This window comes from Mastigoproctus giganteus, chromosome 8 (assembly GCF_048544385.1).
Source record: "Mastigoproctus giganteus isolate SK-2022 chromosome 8, ASM4854438v1, whole genome shotgun sequence".
Taxonomy (NCBI): Eukaryota; Metazoa; Arthropoda; class Arachnida; order Uropygi; family Thelyphonidae; genus Mastigoproctus; species Mastigoproctus giganteus.
In genome coordinates, this window is record NC_143582.1 from 42,814,300 (window position 1) to 42,831,617 (window position 17,318).

At 35.8% G+C, this 17,318-nt stretch overlaps 1 protein-coding gene across 1 annotated transcript in view; it reads left to right on the top strand.

Moving 5' to 3' along the window:
* LOC150081487 (pre-mRNA-splicing factor RBM22) overlaps window positions 1-16,516 on the top strand; it is a 115,424-nt gene extending 98,908 nt beyond the window's left edge. Inside the window, exon 9 of the mRNA XM_090379322.1 lies at window positions 16,055-16,516. Within this exon, the coding sequence (XP_090235448.1) occupies window positions 16,055-16,302 (248 nt within the window). The 3' untranslated portion in view covers window positions 16,303-16,516. The remainder of the gene's footprint in view (window positions 1-16,054) is intronic.
* The last annotated feature ends 802 nt before the right edge of the window (window positions 16,517-17,318 follow it).

Sequence of the window (17,318 nt, forward strand, 5' to 3'; positions counted from 1 at the left end):
ATGGTGCCACGCGGGCATAAAAGATGTAGAATTTGAAATTGGTGAGTACAATTGTGTATAGGAAGGACAGAAGGAAGGGTAATACTCTTGGTTAAGAAGCACAGAATCTAAGGCAATGTACCCAGGTGATGTGTGTGTGTGTGTGGCCAATGCAGTGTTGAAACAGTTTGGTGTGTTATAGGCCTAACAACTGTGATGAATATAATGAATAGCTTTACAGACAAAGAGGCCAGAATTAGATTGTGTTATAATGGTGATTTGAACTTTCCATATATATACTGGTACTTGTGGGTTAGTCACTCACATTGTAGCAGAAATTCTCTGGATTTACTGGATGACTGTTTTCTACAGTAGCATATTAGAGAAGCAACAAGAGAAAACAATACTCTTGATCTGATTGTCAGCAGTGACTAATTATGCATTAAGAATATCCAGATAAAAGAACCATTAGGTGGCAGCGATCATAATATATTGATGTGGGATATACCTAAAGATATAAATAGATATAAATACTGTCAGGGGAAGGGGTTTTCCTTTCGTAAAGGAGACTACAGTGATCTTAAACAGTTTTAAATTCCTTTCAGCGGAACCAGCTGGGTGATGTTACCAACTACAAATTCTAAATGAGGGTTATTCAAGGAAGTAATCAAAGAAGTTACCAATCTTTATATATAAACTAAGAGATTAGTTAAAAGATTAGTCTTAACCGAGGTTTAGACCTAAATGGATATCAGATGAACTAATGAGACTAGTGCCAAAGAAAACTACATGGCTTGGTGTAATTATAAATTATCAGGGGACATGGAATCCTACAGAAAGTACAAACTAGTCTGCAGCCACAACACTAATAGGTCAGGCAAGCTAAGGCAGACTATGAGAAATCCTTGACTAAGAATGCAAAGAATTCTTTGTTTATATTAATGCTAGAAGGAAAGGAATGAACAACATTGGCCTACTAAATATTAATGGCATAATTATTGATGATTCTATTCAGGTTGCCAACAAACTAAATAAATATTTTACATCTGAATTCACATGAAGTTTTTTGGGGTGGGAACACCAAAAAGTACACCTAGTTAACTGGGAGCTAAATGATTTTTTGTTATAACAGAAGAAAGTGAAAGAATTTGCTGAAACTAATTGTAAATCAGGCACCTGAGGCTGATGGGATCTATCCAGTTATATTAACTCAGCAATGGTGGGGATAAACCTGTCATGTGATCCTCAAAAATAATATTCCCACATTAACTGTTAATCAGTGATTAAAAATCTGACATTTTTTTCCTACCCTCCTAAGTATAGTCATACTGAGAAAAACAAATGCAGCAATTAAAGGTGGTATCTTCCAAGTACTTACGCTGCTGTTTTAGATCCTCATGAATGAATGGAATGCTGAATAGGCACAAGCTGGAGAGTTCTTTTTTAGGGGATAAATGTGGAAATTTTTGTATTTAAAATAATAAATGGTTTAAAAAATATTTCATTTCTTTTTAGCCATACCTTGTAGATAATCTTATCCTACTGCTACCAATGCCTTTCTGTGTGTTGTGCAAAATTTAATGGGAACCACTAAAGACAGACAGACAGCCAGGAACACATAATGGTCTTTTCTTGAAAAGCATAACTTCACACTGTTAAAGACAAGCTCTCCTGCCTATGTCATTTCCGACAGGCTCAATATCTGTTATAGACCTATTAATATGTTTCCCCCACGTTATTTCCAGACTTATTGGAGTTTTAGACAATCCATTAAACAGTGACCCTTTCCCTATAATCTGTAAGCTCTGCTCTGCCCATGGAATAACTTACCAGTAAGCAGTCAGGCAAATGGAAATTCTCTAAAGTGGACAGGAATAAACATGCATCCAGCATTATACTAGATGTTCATCTCATTCAGCATCAATCTATAGATGATGCGTTGAACATATTACAGAACAAATATTAGTAGCTGCTACCATACTGCAAACCTCAAATAAAATACCCAATCACATCAACTACTGGTGTAATTCTGCATGTAATGCTATTAAGAGAGAAAAGAGCAAAGTGTGGAATCAGTTTCAAAAGAATCCAACCACAGTCAATCTTATAAATTACAAGAAATTTAAAGCACATGCCTATTACATTGGACAGAAAGCTAAGGAAGAATCATGGATTTATTTTTCCTCTCCTGACACCAAAGACACAGATACAGGATTATTTGGTAAAAAATTAGATACCTTACTGTAACCATTGACCTCTTCCTGAGGATATAGCAAACATCTTTGCTTAATCTTTTGCTCACCATTGTGCATCAATCTCATATGATCCATCTTTCCTAAAAGACAAAACAGTAGCTGAAAAATACAAAATAAATTTTGAGATGAAGTCTTTCTGAGACCCTAACAATGCCCAGATTATAAGTATCTTTAAATAAAACTTCCAGCAATTAAAGCCATCTTAATGAGAGAGCCCTGTTTACTTTGCTGAATGCTTGCCATTTAGAATTTGCAGTTGGTCCTGCTGAAAGGAATTTAAAAACTGTCTAAGACCACTGCAGTCACCTTTTACAACAGCAAAATTCCTTCACAGTAGTTACCTTTAAGTAACTCTGATATTAATATAGTATGATCACTGCGCGTGTGTGCATGCATGTGTTTAGTGGCACATAAGCTGCGCTGGCTATAATGCCTATAATCACTGCTGCCTAATAGGTCCTTTATCTGGAGATACTTAATGTTTGAAGAGTCTGCTGATAACATGAATAAAGAAAGATTTTTCATAAAAAAGAAAAATATGTGGACTAGATAGATCTTTGGATGCTTATTCCAAACCTGATTTTGGTTTTCACCTAGTATGTTTAGTTTCTGTGATGAACCAATTATGTGAACGAATGTGGGCTGAGACTGATTATATTATTCACATACCTATTCAGCCAACTTACATGAATATAACTATTATTTATCTGTTATTGTTTATACATTTGTGTTTATTTAATTGTTTGAATATATCAGCATGCCTCAAAAGTGTAAAAATTTAACAAATTCTGGTGTGTATGTATGTGTGTGTGCATGCACCCCTTTCCTAACTAAATCACAACAGCTATTCAGAAAATTTACCACTATACTTTGGCTGTTCTCTAGTGGACCAAAATAAGGCATGGGCACCACATGTTATTTGTTCAAATGAATTACATGACTGATCAAACTAAAGAAAAAAGTTGAAGTGATTTGCCATATGGAGGACACAAGAGCACAAAAAGACACCGTAATATTGATTGCTACTTTTGTAATATGAATTTAACTGTATTCTCAGTGAAGAATAAGCACAAGCCTGTTTATCTAAACCTGGATTTTGTGATGAGACCAATTTCTCACAATGACAAAATGCCATTTCTGGTACCTCCATATCATGAGTACGCAAACAACGAAGAGCCGGAGATGTTTAATAAAAATGAGTTGAGTCACCTCATTAGAAATCTAGCCCTCTCCAAAGATAAAGTCAAACTTCTCACCTTGAGACTAAAGCAAAAACACTTCCCAAGTACCTCTATGAGAAAAAAAGAAACCAAGTTTTGGCAGTATTCACAGTAAATGGTCTGCCATGATACTAACGGAGTTTAAGGGAATTGTCACACTTCCCTAGAAACAATGATGCAAATGAATGGTGCCTCTTCATCATCTCCTCATAGTGAAGTTCACAGCTGTTATCTTGCTTAAGAGGAACTTAAAGCCATCTATCCATTCCCATTGCCCACTCTGTTTAGAGAAAAGAGATATATTGTAACTTGAAGACACTACTCAAAGCACTTCAATGATGGAATATCTGCAATGACCTTATGGTTATTGGTATGTTAATGGGCATGTAAGGAGGGTTAACAAAATATTGATGTTTTTTATGCTTATGGGACAGCTGTTCTACTGCAAACCATTACATGAGATGTTGCTGTCTTTAGAAGAGAAAATTCAAAGCATGTATAAGCCAGGAACAAATAGTGTGCAGCATGTTCCATTAGTGCAGTGGTTTTCAACCGGGGTGCCGCGGCACACTAGTGTGCCACAACAACATTCTTGGGGTGCCATGTAATTTGGGTTTAAGTTACTTAAAGCTATTATTATTTTTTTTTTATTTATATATTTATTTCATTATAAAAAGGGTACAATATAAAGGGTACGATACAATATCCATTGTACCGTATCTTTTTAATTTTGTGGTGATCTATAATTGATCTTTATTTAATACCTCTATATAAAGAATAAAATTTTTATATAGGTACATATTAAAAGGTCGAAAACCACTGTGTTAGGTATTTCTTTTGGCCTAGGAGTGCCGTGAAAAAATTACTGGGACAGTAAGGGCACCGTGAACCGAGAAAGGTTGGGAACCTGTGCATTAGTGGAACCATTGAAGAATTTCCTTCACCACTTCACATTAATGAAATCGTCTTGGATTTCATTACTTAAGTGAGAAATTTTCAAAGATTAGTGCTATGAAAGAGGGAATCTTTGTGATGCCTCTATGTTTTAGAACTAAATGCATTGCAGGCTTTCAAATATCTTTGTGTAAATTTGTGGGTAAACACATAAAAAGATGGAGTACAGAAACTGCTCAGTGGGATGTTGTATATCGCTGAAAATTCATATATTACATTCACATATAGCCTTCTTTCCCAAGAACCTCAACACTCACTGTTCCAAGGTTATTTGGAAACAAAGTTTTCTGAAACAAAAGTTATTGTTTTGTGTATGTTGACAAACTTTTATTGGATATTGTGCAGGTTATACAAAGTGTACAGTGCACTTTTTAAATACAGTCAGATATGCTAAAACAAACGTGGAGGAATACTATCAGCCGACGTAACACGCACATGTGCATGATGTGTTGATTAGAGTGCTTCCCGTTCTAATTTCCCACTTTGACTAGAGCATCAGTTATCATCTTTGTTATCATTTGTAAGTGTCAGCTATCTGTTTATTTGTCCTTTAGCAGTGAAAATATATTTTTTAATTATTCTGCTATATAATTTTAGCCATGAGAAAGCTAATTAACTTATAGATTAAGAAAGAAATAATTTCCAAGCGAGAAAGTGGAAAAAGTGTAGGAGATCTAAGTGCTGAATATGGCTAAATCAACAATCAGTACAATTTCAAAAAACAAGGAAGAAATAAAAAGTGCACAAGGTCGCAAAGCAAATCTCTAGGTTTTATGATTTTTATTAGGGAAAGTTTGTTTATATTTTCACTGGGAGAATATAGTTTATGCTTTTCAAATTTTATGTACTGTGTATAAAAGTTAAATTAATTAATTTTATATATTATTTTTACACTTATATTTTTCATTTTGTATTATATTTTTCCTGTTTAAATCGTTGTATTGGATGGTAACTTTGCTCTAGACTGAGGGCTTGGAATGGATTACCCCTAAATACATATATTTCAATGTATGCTATAATGAACAAGGTTCTAGAACCAATTACATTCATTCTAGCATACCCCACTGTACATATATTTTTTAAAATAGTGTACTACATTATTTTAACTGTGTATACAGTGTATTGGATTGAAACTGTAAAAATGATAAAAATTTAATTGTACTAGCCTCGTGCTTTGTAACAAAATCATCTCTATTCATCTCTATTAACTTGCACTGATTATTAGCAGTCATACTATGTAAACTGCATGTATCAGAAAAAAACTGAGAACATATTTGAAATCAGTGTTCAAAACTGGTTTGAAAACATTTACATCACACACACACACACAACACACACACACACACACACACACACACACACACACACACACACACACACACACACACACACACACACACACACACACACACACACACACAACTCGTATAACATGCTATACTACTACTATAACATGGTTAGAGAATTGCAACAAACCTTGCATAATATGGTATTTTTGAGCTTTTGTGAGGGTAAACCCTGCTATTATGTTGGATTTAATTTTTAAACATTTCCATTCTTTTATGTGAATCACTGCTGTTGACTTGCTAGCCATTATGCAAAAAAAAAATATTGGGAAATCCCAATGTTAGGTTCTGTGCTATTGAACTTGTGCTTGTCTGAGATCATAAAAAATTGTGACTTTGAAGCATGCAGTTCATGACTTTTGAGGTTTTGTAAGGTTATTTTAGTTTTTATTTGATTGTTTATAAATTTTGGGGGGTATGTATTACTAAACTTTCTTCTTAAAAACTGTATTGGAATAATCTTTGTTGTGAATTAAATTCCACCCCTAAATTATGCCTGAGGAAAGTAAAAAAGCACTGCTCAAAAGGAACTTTTTCTCTACAATCAAAAATACAAATTTTGGATCGTCTTAAAAAAGGAGAAAAGGTATCGTAGGTTGCAAAAAGTTTAAATTTAAATGAAGCAATAATCTGGGCCATCAATAAAAATGAACAGAAAATTAGAACTGCTGTTGCTGCAGGATCTTTCATTTCTGCAAATATGACAGCTCTCCAACACCAATAATTGAGAAAATGGAAAAAGCACTCAGTATTTGGATTGACAATAGCAGTAAAAAAAATGGATCCCATTAGATGGCAATGTAATTAAACAAAAGGCACTAAAAATTTATAACCATTTAAAAGAAAATGGAGAATCTTCTGTTAATCCAGAGTTTATTTGCCAATAAAGGTTGGTTTGAGCGATTTAAAACCCCTTCTCATTACATAACATAAGAATTCAAGGGAATTTGGCTGATAATGAAACTGTAAAGAAGAATGCAGAGGAATTTCAAAAAATTATTGAAGAGCACAGATACACATACTATGTGTATCAGGTCTTTGGTGAAAAAAAAAAAAAAAATGCCCAACAGAACATTTATTACAAAAAAAAGAGAAAACTGCACCAAGTTTTAAGGCATCAAAAGAATGTGTAATGTTGCTTACGTGCAGTAATGCATCAGGAGATTATATGATAAAACCTATGCTAGTTTATAGATCCTCTAATCCTTGTGCAATGAAAAGTGTAAATAAAAAAGCTTGGGTAACTGCCGATTTATTTAAAGAATGGTTTTTAAATTGTCTTATGCCAGATGTGGAAAAACTATTTAACGTAGAAAAAATCTAGATTTTGAAGTTTTATTACTATTGGATAATGTGCCAGACCATCCAAAAGATTTAAGTTATCCAAACATTGAAGTAATGTTCCTACTACCTAATACAACTTCTTTAATTGAGCCATTAGATCAAGGCATTAATTATATCTGCCTTCAAAACCCATTACATTAGAAAATCGTTACAATGGATTTTGGAAAAATTGATTCCGAATCTATTGAAGTGATGGAGGCATGGAAATGTTTTTCAATTGTGGACTGTATCAGAATCATAGCTTTATTGCTCAAAGAAGTAAAACTGTCAACATTAAATGCGTGTTGGCAAAATGTATGGCCAAAGTCAGTTCATTCAGGAAATATGGTCGAACCGGCAGAAAATGGAATCGGTGTGATAGTAGAACTTGCTAAGTCAGTAGGAGGAGAAGGTTTTGATGATATGACTACTAAAGATGTTCAAGAATTACAGATAGAAAAAGAGGCTGGCAAGCAGATTTGGTGGAAATGTCATTGGAGTTTACCAAATCAATTCAGAGGATGATAATGCAGATGAAAATTCTGAAGTTCCAAATTTAACACTAAAAAGCATATTAGCATTAGCATTAGTAGAAGCATTTGATGCAAGAAAGCAAGCTTATGCAGCATCAGCCAAAAAAAAAAACCCACTTCCACTTCACCCCTCTGTTCGTTCAAAATACCTATCCAGCTGAGCCTTAAACTTATTTAGGCTATCAACCTCCACGACAAGGGATGGAAGTCTGTTCCACCAACCAACCACCCGCTGGCTAAAGGCAAATTTCCGCACGTCTGTCCTACATCTGTCTTTCCTCAATTTGAATTTATGCCCTCTCAGGTGATTATTCTGAGCTAGAGGAAGAATCCCATCAGCATTGAGCATGCTCAAACCATTCAAGGCTTTATACACCTCTATCAGATCACCTCGCTGGTGCCTAGTCTCCAGACACTGTAATTTGCAAAACTTAAGCCTTTCTTTGTAAGAGCACCCCTTTGTTCCATTCACTAATCTTGTTGCCCTTCTCTGTACTCATTCCAGCAGCTCTACATCCTTCTTGAAACGGCGCCTCCGTAGCCAGGTGGGAAGGAGCAGCAGTGCGTAGCACATGTTTCTTGATTAGACCGGGGTTCGAGCCCGTCACCACCAAATACGGAGGATGCGGAAAGGTCAGGAAATGACCACCGCATATCCCGGAGCAATATGGCCTTAGTTGCTAATGCTCCTAAAAACCAAATAACAACAACATAACAACATCCTTCTTGAAATGAGGCCTCCAGACCTGTATACAGTACTCTAGGTGTGGCCTGACCATTGCCTTATACAAGGGAATAATCACCTCCTTATCCCTGCTGGAAAAATTCCTGTATATCATTGACAATACTCCATGAGCTACTCTTGCAGCCCGTCTGCACTGCTCAGAGAACTTTATATCTGCCTGCACAATCACCCCCAAGTCCCTTTCATTCTCTACCACTGTCAGTGTAGTACCACAGAGTTAATACGTTGCTCTGGGGTTGCTGTTTCCCATGTGTAGTACTTTACATTTGTCAATGTTAAACTTCATTTGCCACCTCTCAGCCCATCTGCTCAACCTTTCCAGATCCTGTTGCAGCAGCAGCATAGTGTCAGTAGTGTCATTGACAACCCTGCCAACCTTTGTATCGTCTGCAAACTTGGACATTAAGCTTGATATACCATCATCAATATATTTATAAATACAGAAAACAATAATGGACCCAACACTGAGCCCTGAGGGACTCCACTAATAACATTAGTCCACGATGAGCAGTGTCCATTGATTACCACTCTCTGTCTTCTCCCCCTCAACCTTTCCAGATCCTGTTGCAGCAGCAGCAGCATAGTGTCAGTAGTGTCCTTGACAACCCTGCCAACCTTTGTATCGTCTGCAAACTTGGACATTAAGCTTGATATACCATCATCAATATATTTATAAATACAGAAAACAATAATGGACCCAACACTGAGCCCTGAGGGACTCCACTAATAACATTAGTCCACGATGAGCAGTGTCCATTGATTACCACTCTCTGTCTTCTCCCCCTCAACCACCCCTTTATCCATAGCAGCAATTTGCCTCCAATGTCACACTGCTCCAATTTGTGTAGCAGTCTTCCATGTGCAACAGTATCAAAAGCCTTTCTAAGATCCAAGTATATAATATCAAAGCTATTCCCTGCATCCAGTTCTTTTGTGACTGCATCATAGTATCCAATCAAATTGGTCAGGCAAGACTTCCCCTTAACAAAACCATGCTGTGTCCGAGCTATAACTGAAGTCTTGTCTAAATGATCCTGCAGTGCTTCTTTAACCAGTGCCTCCATAAATATGAGAAGGCATAAACAGCCAAGCAATTAGAATCTTATTTATTGAATGCAGATCCTCGACTAAAAGGAGCACAAAGTTCAAAAGAGAGGTACAAAAATGCTTTGCTCCATACCATGAAATTTACAAAGATCTATCAAGCAAAAGCAAACAAACCCAGATTACTGATTTTTTTAAAGAGAGCAGAAGTTCAGAAGGTGAAGATATTCTGCAACAGAGAAAATGTTCTTGTTTGATTGTGCTTAGCAGAGATGAAGAGGAAGAAAATTAAACGAACTTACATTATCTGGCATATATGTATCGCAGTTTGTAAGACATTTGTTCAGTTATTACTATTTTTAATAAAAATTAAGTTTCCGATAGTTATTTAAAAAATGGTGTATTTTTGTTAGCTTTTGGAATGTAATCCCCTTTTTTGTACTGGTTCTTAGTCTCATATAACATGGTTTCTTATTACATGAGACTTTGTAGGAACCTAACTACCGTTTTATACAAGGGTTACTTATATATATATATGAATATGAGTTAAGTTAATAGTGGTAAGAGTTTTTAAAGGTAAAATATGATATACTAGCTTATCAGGTAAACCAAAAACCATTGCGGGTACCCAACGTGACCTGGAAAAAATATAAATATATGCCATGACATAAGCAATAAATTATAAAAATATATAAAAAATACCATTAAAATGTTAATTATGGCAATGAGATACATTGAAAGGGACTTTTTCGAGGGCTAACCCTTTCAATGTATCAACCATAATTAACGAGCTATCCGTTTCTGTAGTCATCGTCCAGCATACTATGTCCAAATGTATGTAAAATAGTAAGATAGAGCCAAAAAGTAGTGACGAGAATAAAATTATGTTGATTAATCCCAAATTTAGCAGTAAGCTGGCAAGATGACTGTTAGCCCGACGGATAGCCAAAATTTAAATTTAAATTAGAGAAAGAGCTATAATTATTATTAGGCATATGTGCGTAGTTGATAGTAAATGCAGTCACGGTAGTCTAAGCAAAAGTAACAGTGGTTAGCGCTAGCTTCCACTGCCTATTGCCTATCATTAAATGTTAGCACATTGCCTATCATTAAATAAAATGATAGGCAATGTGCTAACGTTACTTGACCGGTAACACTAATTATGGAGAACAAAGGGCAAAGGAACAAACACTGTGATTGCAATTATGGTGAACAAAGCCGGGAGCTAAGATAAAGGAGAAGTAATAATGAATAATAAGAAATAATAAGAATAACTTAGTGCTCTCCATCCTGTGATTTCAGCACCTTTTTCGAGGGCCAGCCGCCGAAATCAAAGGAGGAAACGGCAATAAGTGGGTATAGCCTCTGTTTCTGACATGAAGTACAGCCCCATGTGGTATACTATAATGTAGGTAAGGTTTAAGTCAGTTAAAATATATTTTTTTTTTGTTTAAGTCAGTTAAAATATTTTTTGTTTAAATAAATAGCTTAGGTCAGTTAAAATAATTTATTGAATTTTGATATTGATAATGCAGCGCTGTATTTCATGGCTGACCTGACAGAGGCTGGAAGTAAAGAATAACAAGAATAAAAGGAAGGAAGGAAGGGATAACTTATAAGCAATAAAAGAATAACAAGATTAAAAAGCAAGAAAGGGACAAGTTACATGTGGTCGTAGCAGTCTGTACTGTTGTGGAGAAATAAAATGTTTAGACTGAATGTGGGCTCCTGTATGTGGTATAGGCTAGCGACCCCTGGTGTAAGGAATCGGGAGAGTTTTAAATAAAATAAATTAATTATGTTGGGTTAGTTACCTCATGTGTTTTAGGTTGGAGATGTATTCAAATGATTTAAATAAATAAATAAATAAAATAAGTTAAGTTAAATTAGCAAAATATTAAAATTAATATAGCCAAATTTTATTATGAAATTTAAAGGGGGGTGGTTAAAAGTTTGAAGGAATGCGTCTCAAGATAGAAAGGAATAAATGGCTATCAAAGTAGCGGTATATAGTTGCTGAACTTTGTATAGGAAAGTGTTTTAAAGCAGAAAAGGAGCATCTCGGGTATTGCGTTCGGTAACACCCCCCCCCCCCTTTAAATTTCATAACAAAATTTTTGGCTATATTAATTTTAATTTTACTATTTTGCTAATTTAACTTAACTTACTTTATTTATTTATTTAAATCATTTGAATACATCTCCAACCTAAAACACAAGGGGTAACTAACCCAACATAATTAATTAATTTATTTTATTTAAAACTTTCCCGATTCCTTACACCAGGGGTCGCTAACCTATACCACATACCAGAGCCCCCACATTCAGTCTAAACATTTTATTTCTCCACAACAGTACAGATCGCTACGACCACATGTAAGTTGTCCCTTTCTTGCTTTTTAATCTTGTTATTCTTTTATTGCTTGTAAGTTATCCCTTCCTTCCTTTTATTCTTGTTATTCTTTACTTCCAACCTCTGTCGAGTCAGCCATGAAATACAGCGCTGCATTATCAATATTAGTATTAAAGTTAAACGAATTATTTTAACCGACTTAAACAAATTATTTCAACCGGCTTAAACAAACCTTACCTACATGATAGTATACCACGTGGGGCTGTACTTCATATCAGAAACAGAGGTTATAACCACTTATTGCTGTTTCCTCCTTTGATTTCTGCGGCTGGCCCTCGAAAAAGGTACTGAAATCACAGGATGGACAGCACTAAGTTATTCTTATTATTTCTTATTATTCATTATTACTTCTCCTTTATCTTAGCTCCTGGCTTTGTTCACCATGATTGCAATCACAGTTCTGTTCGCCCTTTGTTCTCCATAGCTAGCGTTACCAGTCAAGTAACGTTAGCACGTTGCCTATCACGACTACTAACTTATGTAGAAATTATGGTCGTTGGGTACTTTCTGCATATAGCAGTGTCCCAGGTCCATAATCCATTATTATTATTTTTTATTTTTATTTCTATTATTAATAATATTTTAAACTGTTGCTACCTTTAAAACATATATATACAGAGTGTCTCAAAAATATTGGTACAAACGTTTAGGGGAGGTAGGTAACATCTAAAAGAATGTGAATCGCATAGGAACCCATAACCGGAAACATCACGGGAAAGTAGTAGCAGAGACACAAGACAGCAATTAGTGGCAAACATTTATTTGACATAATATTAACAATGGAGTATGAGATGGATGCATTTCATGACGTTACAACAGATGCTCGAAGGTTCCACCATGAGATACGATGCATGCGTGACACCGATGCAGCATGGATTGGCGGACATGGTCGAACACACCTGGAGTTTCTTTGACAGTAGCAGCAGCGCAGATGAGTCTCGCCACGAGATCCATTTCCATCTCCACAGGCAATTCATACACAATAGATTTGAGGGCCCCCCACAGAAAGAAATCAAGGCTCGATAAATCAGGTGAGCGTGGGGGCCAGGCAACGGGTTCACCCTGGCCAATCCATCGATGCCCAAAACGCCTGTTCAAATGGTCACAAACACACCTTCCATAATGGGCAGACGCTCCGTCATGTTGAAACCAAATGTTGCGTCTCACATTTGCTGGAATATCATCAAGTAACCCTGGTAGAACTTGTTCAAGAAAGATCCGATATTTAGTGGAATTCATGGGGGATGGTAACAGGTATGGGCCGACTAAGCAGTCACCGACCATACCTGCCCACGCATTTATTGCGAAGCGATGTTGTGCCGCATGGGGGCGCACACCGTGTGTGTTGTCATGAGCCCACACATGAGCATTGTGCTGATTGAATAAGCCTTCCCAAGTGAAATAAGCCTCATCCGTGAACAAAACATAGGCTGGAAAATTCAAGTCTTGAACACTTTCTTGGAGAAACACTGCGCAAAAGCCACACGTGCAGGATGATCTTGGGGGAGCAGTAACTGAACCCTTTGGATATGAAAAGGGTGTAAGAAATCGTCGTGCCAGACACGCTGTACACTGCAATGAGACACTCCTAAGGCAGAGGCAACAGCATGTGTGCTGGTAGTAAGATTATTCTGGACAGCATTCAACACACTTTCTTTCATGGCGTGAGTTCGCGTTGAACGTGGTCTGCCCGCACTACTCCTGTTACCTCTAAATGACCCATAATCGCACAAATTTTGATGCACACGCGCAAACAAACGGCGGTCCGCTACATGTCAGTCTGGGAAGCGTTCTCCATAAATTCGTTGAGCTGCTCGTCCATTGCCCTCTGCTAATCCATATGCTAGGTGCATGTCTGCCAGCTCACAGTTCATATATCGATGCATGCTCTTCGTGCGGCGACTACCGTGCCATCTACCGACTTACGATGACGTTTCCGGTTATGGGTTCCTATGCGATTCACATTCCTTTAGATCTTACCTACCTCCTCTAAACGTTTGTACCAATATTTTTGAGATACCCTGTATCTATATATATATAAAGTTACATTGTGCTGATCAGAGATAATCAGATGAAGAATATTTCTTTCTATTGTTGTTGCCTTTCTAAACATGCTGCTGTAGAAAACAGTCATCCAATAAATTCAGTAATGTGCTGTTATTATGTGAGTGATCAACCCACAAGTTCTAGTCAATATCTGGAAAGTTAAGTGCCCAATTATAAGACATTCTGATTTGCTGGCCCACTTCTATTTGTCTGTATAGTTGTTCACTTTACTCATCAAAGTCATTTCACCCTTAACAACTCCTACTCTCACTTGTTTTTCCAGTGCTTATGTTATACCAAATGATTGAACATTGTGTCAATCAGGTGCACTACCATAGAGTCTGTGTGCTTCTTAACCAAGAGCATATCCCCCCATCTTTCTGCATACACTGTACTCAGCATATCCAAATTCTGCATCCCTAATGTCTTATTGGTACCATGTTTCTGATATCTCTAGATTGTACACATTTGATGACTTAACTCATTTATTTTAAATTCATCAATAGTAACAGTAACCATTTTTATAATTATGAGTTTCAAAAATCAGTGTATGGAGGCATACCCTTTCAGTAAGGTTCAGGATTTTGTGAGCTTACACAAGTCAACAGTGAAGAAATTCTCTGGAGTTCAGATCCAGAACTTGATGGCTCTAATGCTGTAAAAATCAAAATAGGAAAAAAAAATTAATATATACAAGCATTTATATATGTATTTTTTCAATTTTTAATAACTTACAAATTCACTCTAGCTCACATGCATATGGTCCAGAAATCCACTAACAAAAAGGGTTAAGGAATGTTTTCTGTTGAATTTGTCTTTATCACTCAGAATGGGGCATCCATGGTCATTTTACCAATTTAGCAGGCCATCACAGAAATCTGAGCGAGTGCTTGAGAATTTTCACAGTGGTTGATACTTCTTGATGGTCACTGTGATTCCCTGAAATTGTTTTTTGTTTATTATCTTTCTTTCTTAGTAGGTGTCTTCTCCCCCCCCCCAGATTAATTATGGTGGGGATCCTTGCATCGTTTCAGGCAGCAGTTGTGCCTTTCCAGTGCAGGATTCCATGTTTCTGTGTTCTCCTGGGAGTGTGGATGCTCTTGCTTGTTAACTTTAGTATTTTTATTTCATTTCTTCACTATGTAGCTTTAATTTGGTTTTTGTGCTTGTATGCAGACTGCATTTAGCACCTCTAGCATTATTTCTTGCATTTATTTGAAACAATTTTTATACATGGTGTTAGTAGTGTTTAATTTTGTTATATTTCTGATACAAAAAAAAAGTTATTTTTATAGCTGAATTTTTAAAACAAATTGTATATTGGGCATCATTACAATATCTCATATTGTGAAACCCTTCACATAAGTTGCCTGTCTCTTATGCTTGGAATAAGTAATGGTTCTCCAACAGAGAAGTCTATTGTTACATATTATCAGTTGAGTAATACCCCCCCCCCCCCCCCCGAATATTCTAGGCTATTTGTTGGTGGGCAAATAGCTATCCAGGGTGTAAGAGCTGGTAAACCAATTGTGAATTATTTATACAATATGAGAGATGCCCAAAGGTATATATCTTAAACTAATGAATTTTTTTAAGGCTGTAAATTCTCAAACTATGAAAACTGAAACTGACACAAGTGATAGCATTTTGCATTAATGAAGCATTTGCATCGTTAATTAATAGTTGAATTTTCAAAATCAAAGTTTGTATATTAAGCATCTCATGTTTTAAAGGATTTCATAATATGAGATGTTATAATAATAATGACTGGGTTGTCAGCTCTATCCGACTGCCAATGCATGGCGAAGTAGCCATTAAACAATGCCGTCTGGGTGGTGGTACTCAACTGAGAATAAATAACAGTAGACTTTTTATTAGGGAAGCATTACTTGCTTGAAGTTTAAGAGACAGGCAACTCGTGAAGGATTTCACAATGTGAGATGTTATAATAATGATGCAAATGCAATAATTTGTGTCACAGTTTGAATTTTTGCAGCCTAGTGCTTAATAATCCATAAAAATTTCATTTTGTTTTAATCACAACAAAACAAATTAGGCATAAGCAGTATACAGTAGCTAACTGTTAATCATGTGGGGAATTATAATCACTTATAATACAGTTTCTCTAAATTAAATTTAATGTATTTTTAATAATTGCATAACTCCAACTCATTAATAATGAAAATATTTCTTGAAGGTTTGCGGTTCCCACCACCACCACCTCCACCATTTATAGGACCGCCTGGTGTACCACCACCTGGACCACCACCTCCAAATCCACCACCAGGCCTTCGTCCTCCTGGATCCTTCCCCCCACCACCACCACCACCACTTCCAGCTCCTTCCCTTTCAATTCAGGCTTCACTAGCAGGTACCATCAGACCAGGAATCCATTATCCTTCACAGGATCCACAACGTATGGGCTCAGCAGGATGTGGATCATAATGTAAATTAGTTGTTTTTATACATACTTTTATGTAAAAAGAAAAGACAGTAATTTTGTATAAAATACAATGTTATACATTGATATGAAACAATATCTTTTATTTAAACACACAACAAAAGTTGTGTAACTTTAATCCTTAATACTGGCTGCATTTGCCCTATATAATAAAGTAGCAGTGGTTTTGCAGATGTATATCAGTGCATGCACATTGCATTCAATTTCTCTATTGATGCTCATTGATAATTTCTCTACAAAATATTCTGAACTAACAAACCTAGCAAATTTCTTATAAACTCATAACTGTTTTAAGTACTTTAAAACATTTATATTTTAAATTTTTTGAACTGCTTTGAGGTAACAGAAACCTGTGAATATGTTAGTATAGGAGTAGAGAATTTTTTTTTTGTTATAATAAGTCTAACCATAAAGTATTAATAGATATACACAGTTGTCATAATTTTCTCTAAGAGCTTTTATATTTTTAACTGTTCTATTTAATTTAATATCTCTTAGAATGAATGAAGTACATAGTATTCAGCTATCTGATTTTAATCAAAGAAAAATAGTTTTTGAAATGAAGTCAATACTATAATTTTATAAGGATTTAGAAGCAGTGGCGCACTCTGTCAAGGTGGTAATCGCTTCAGCAGCAATCAGCATGACAGCTGCTGAAGCAATTACCAACATATTTATTTTGAGAGACTTGCATCAAAGAGTTTATCAATAAACTGTTCTGTAACATACAATAGCACGAGTTTTATTAAATGCAATGATCATGCTGGTTTGAGAAGCAAAAAGCATACTTAACTTGGGAAGCAAGTGTTGCTTCCCAAGTTATTCACAGTAAAGCATACTTAACTGTTACAATTTAAAAAAACTATAAAGTTGCAACTTAATATTAATAAATATACAGGAACTCCCCAATTTATGTAATACTCTACTGACGCCAATTCAACTTTATGTAAGTTTTTGCCAGCCAGTGCGAACTGAAAAAAATATGGAAATGTATTTTGCA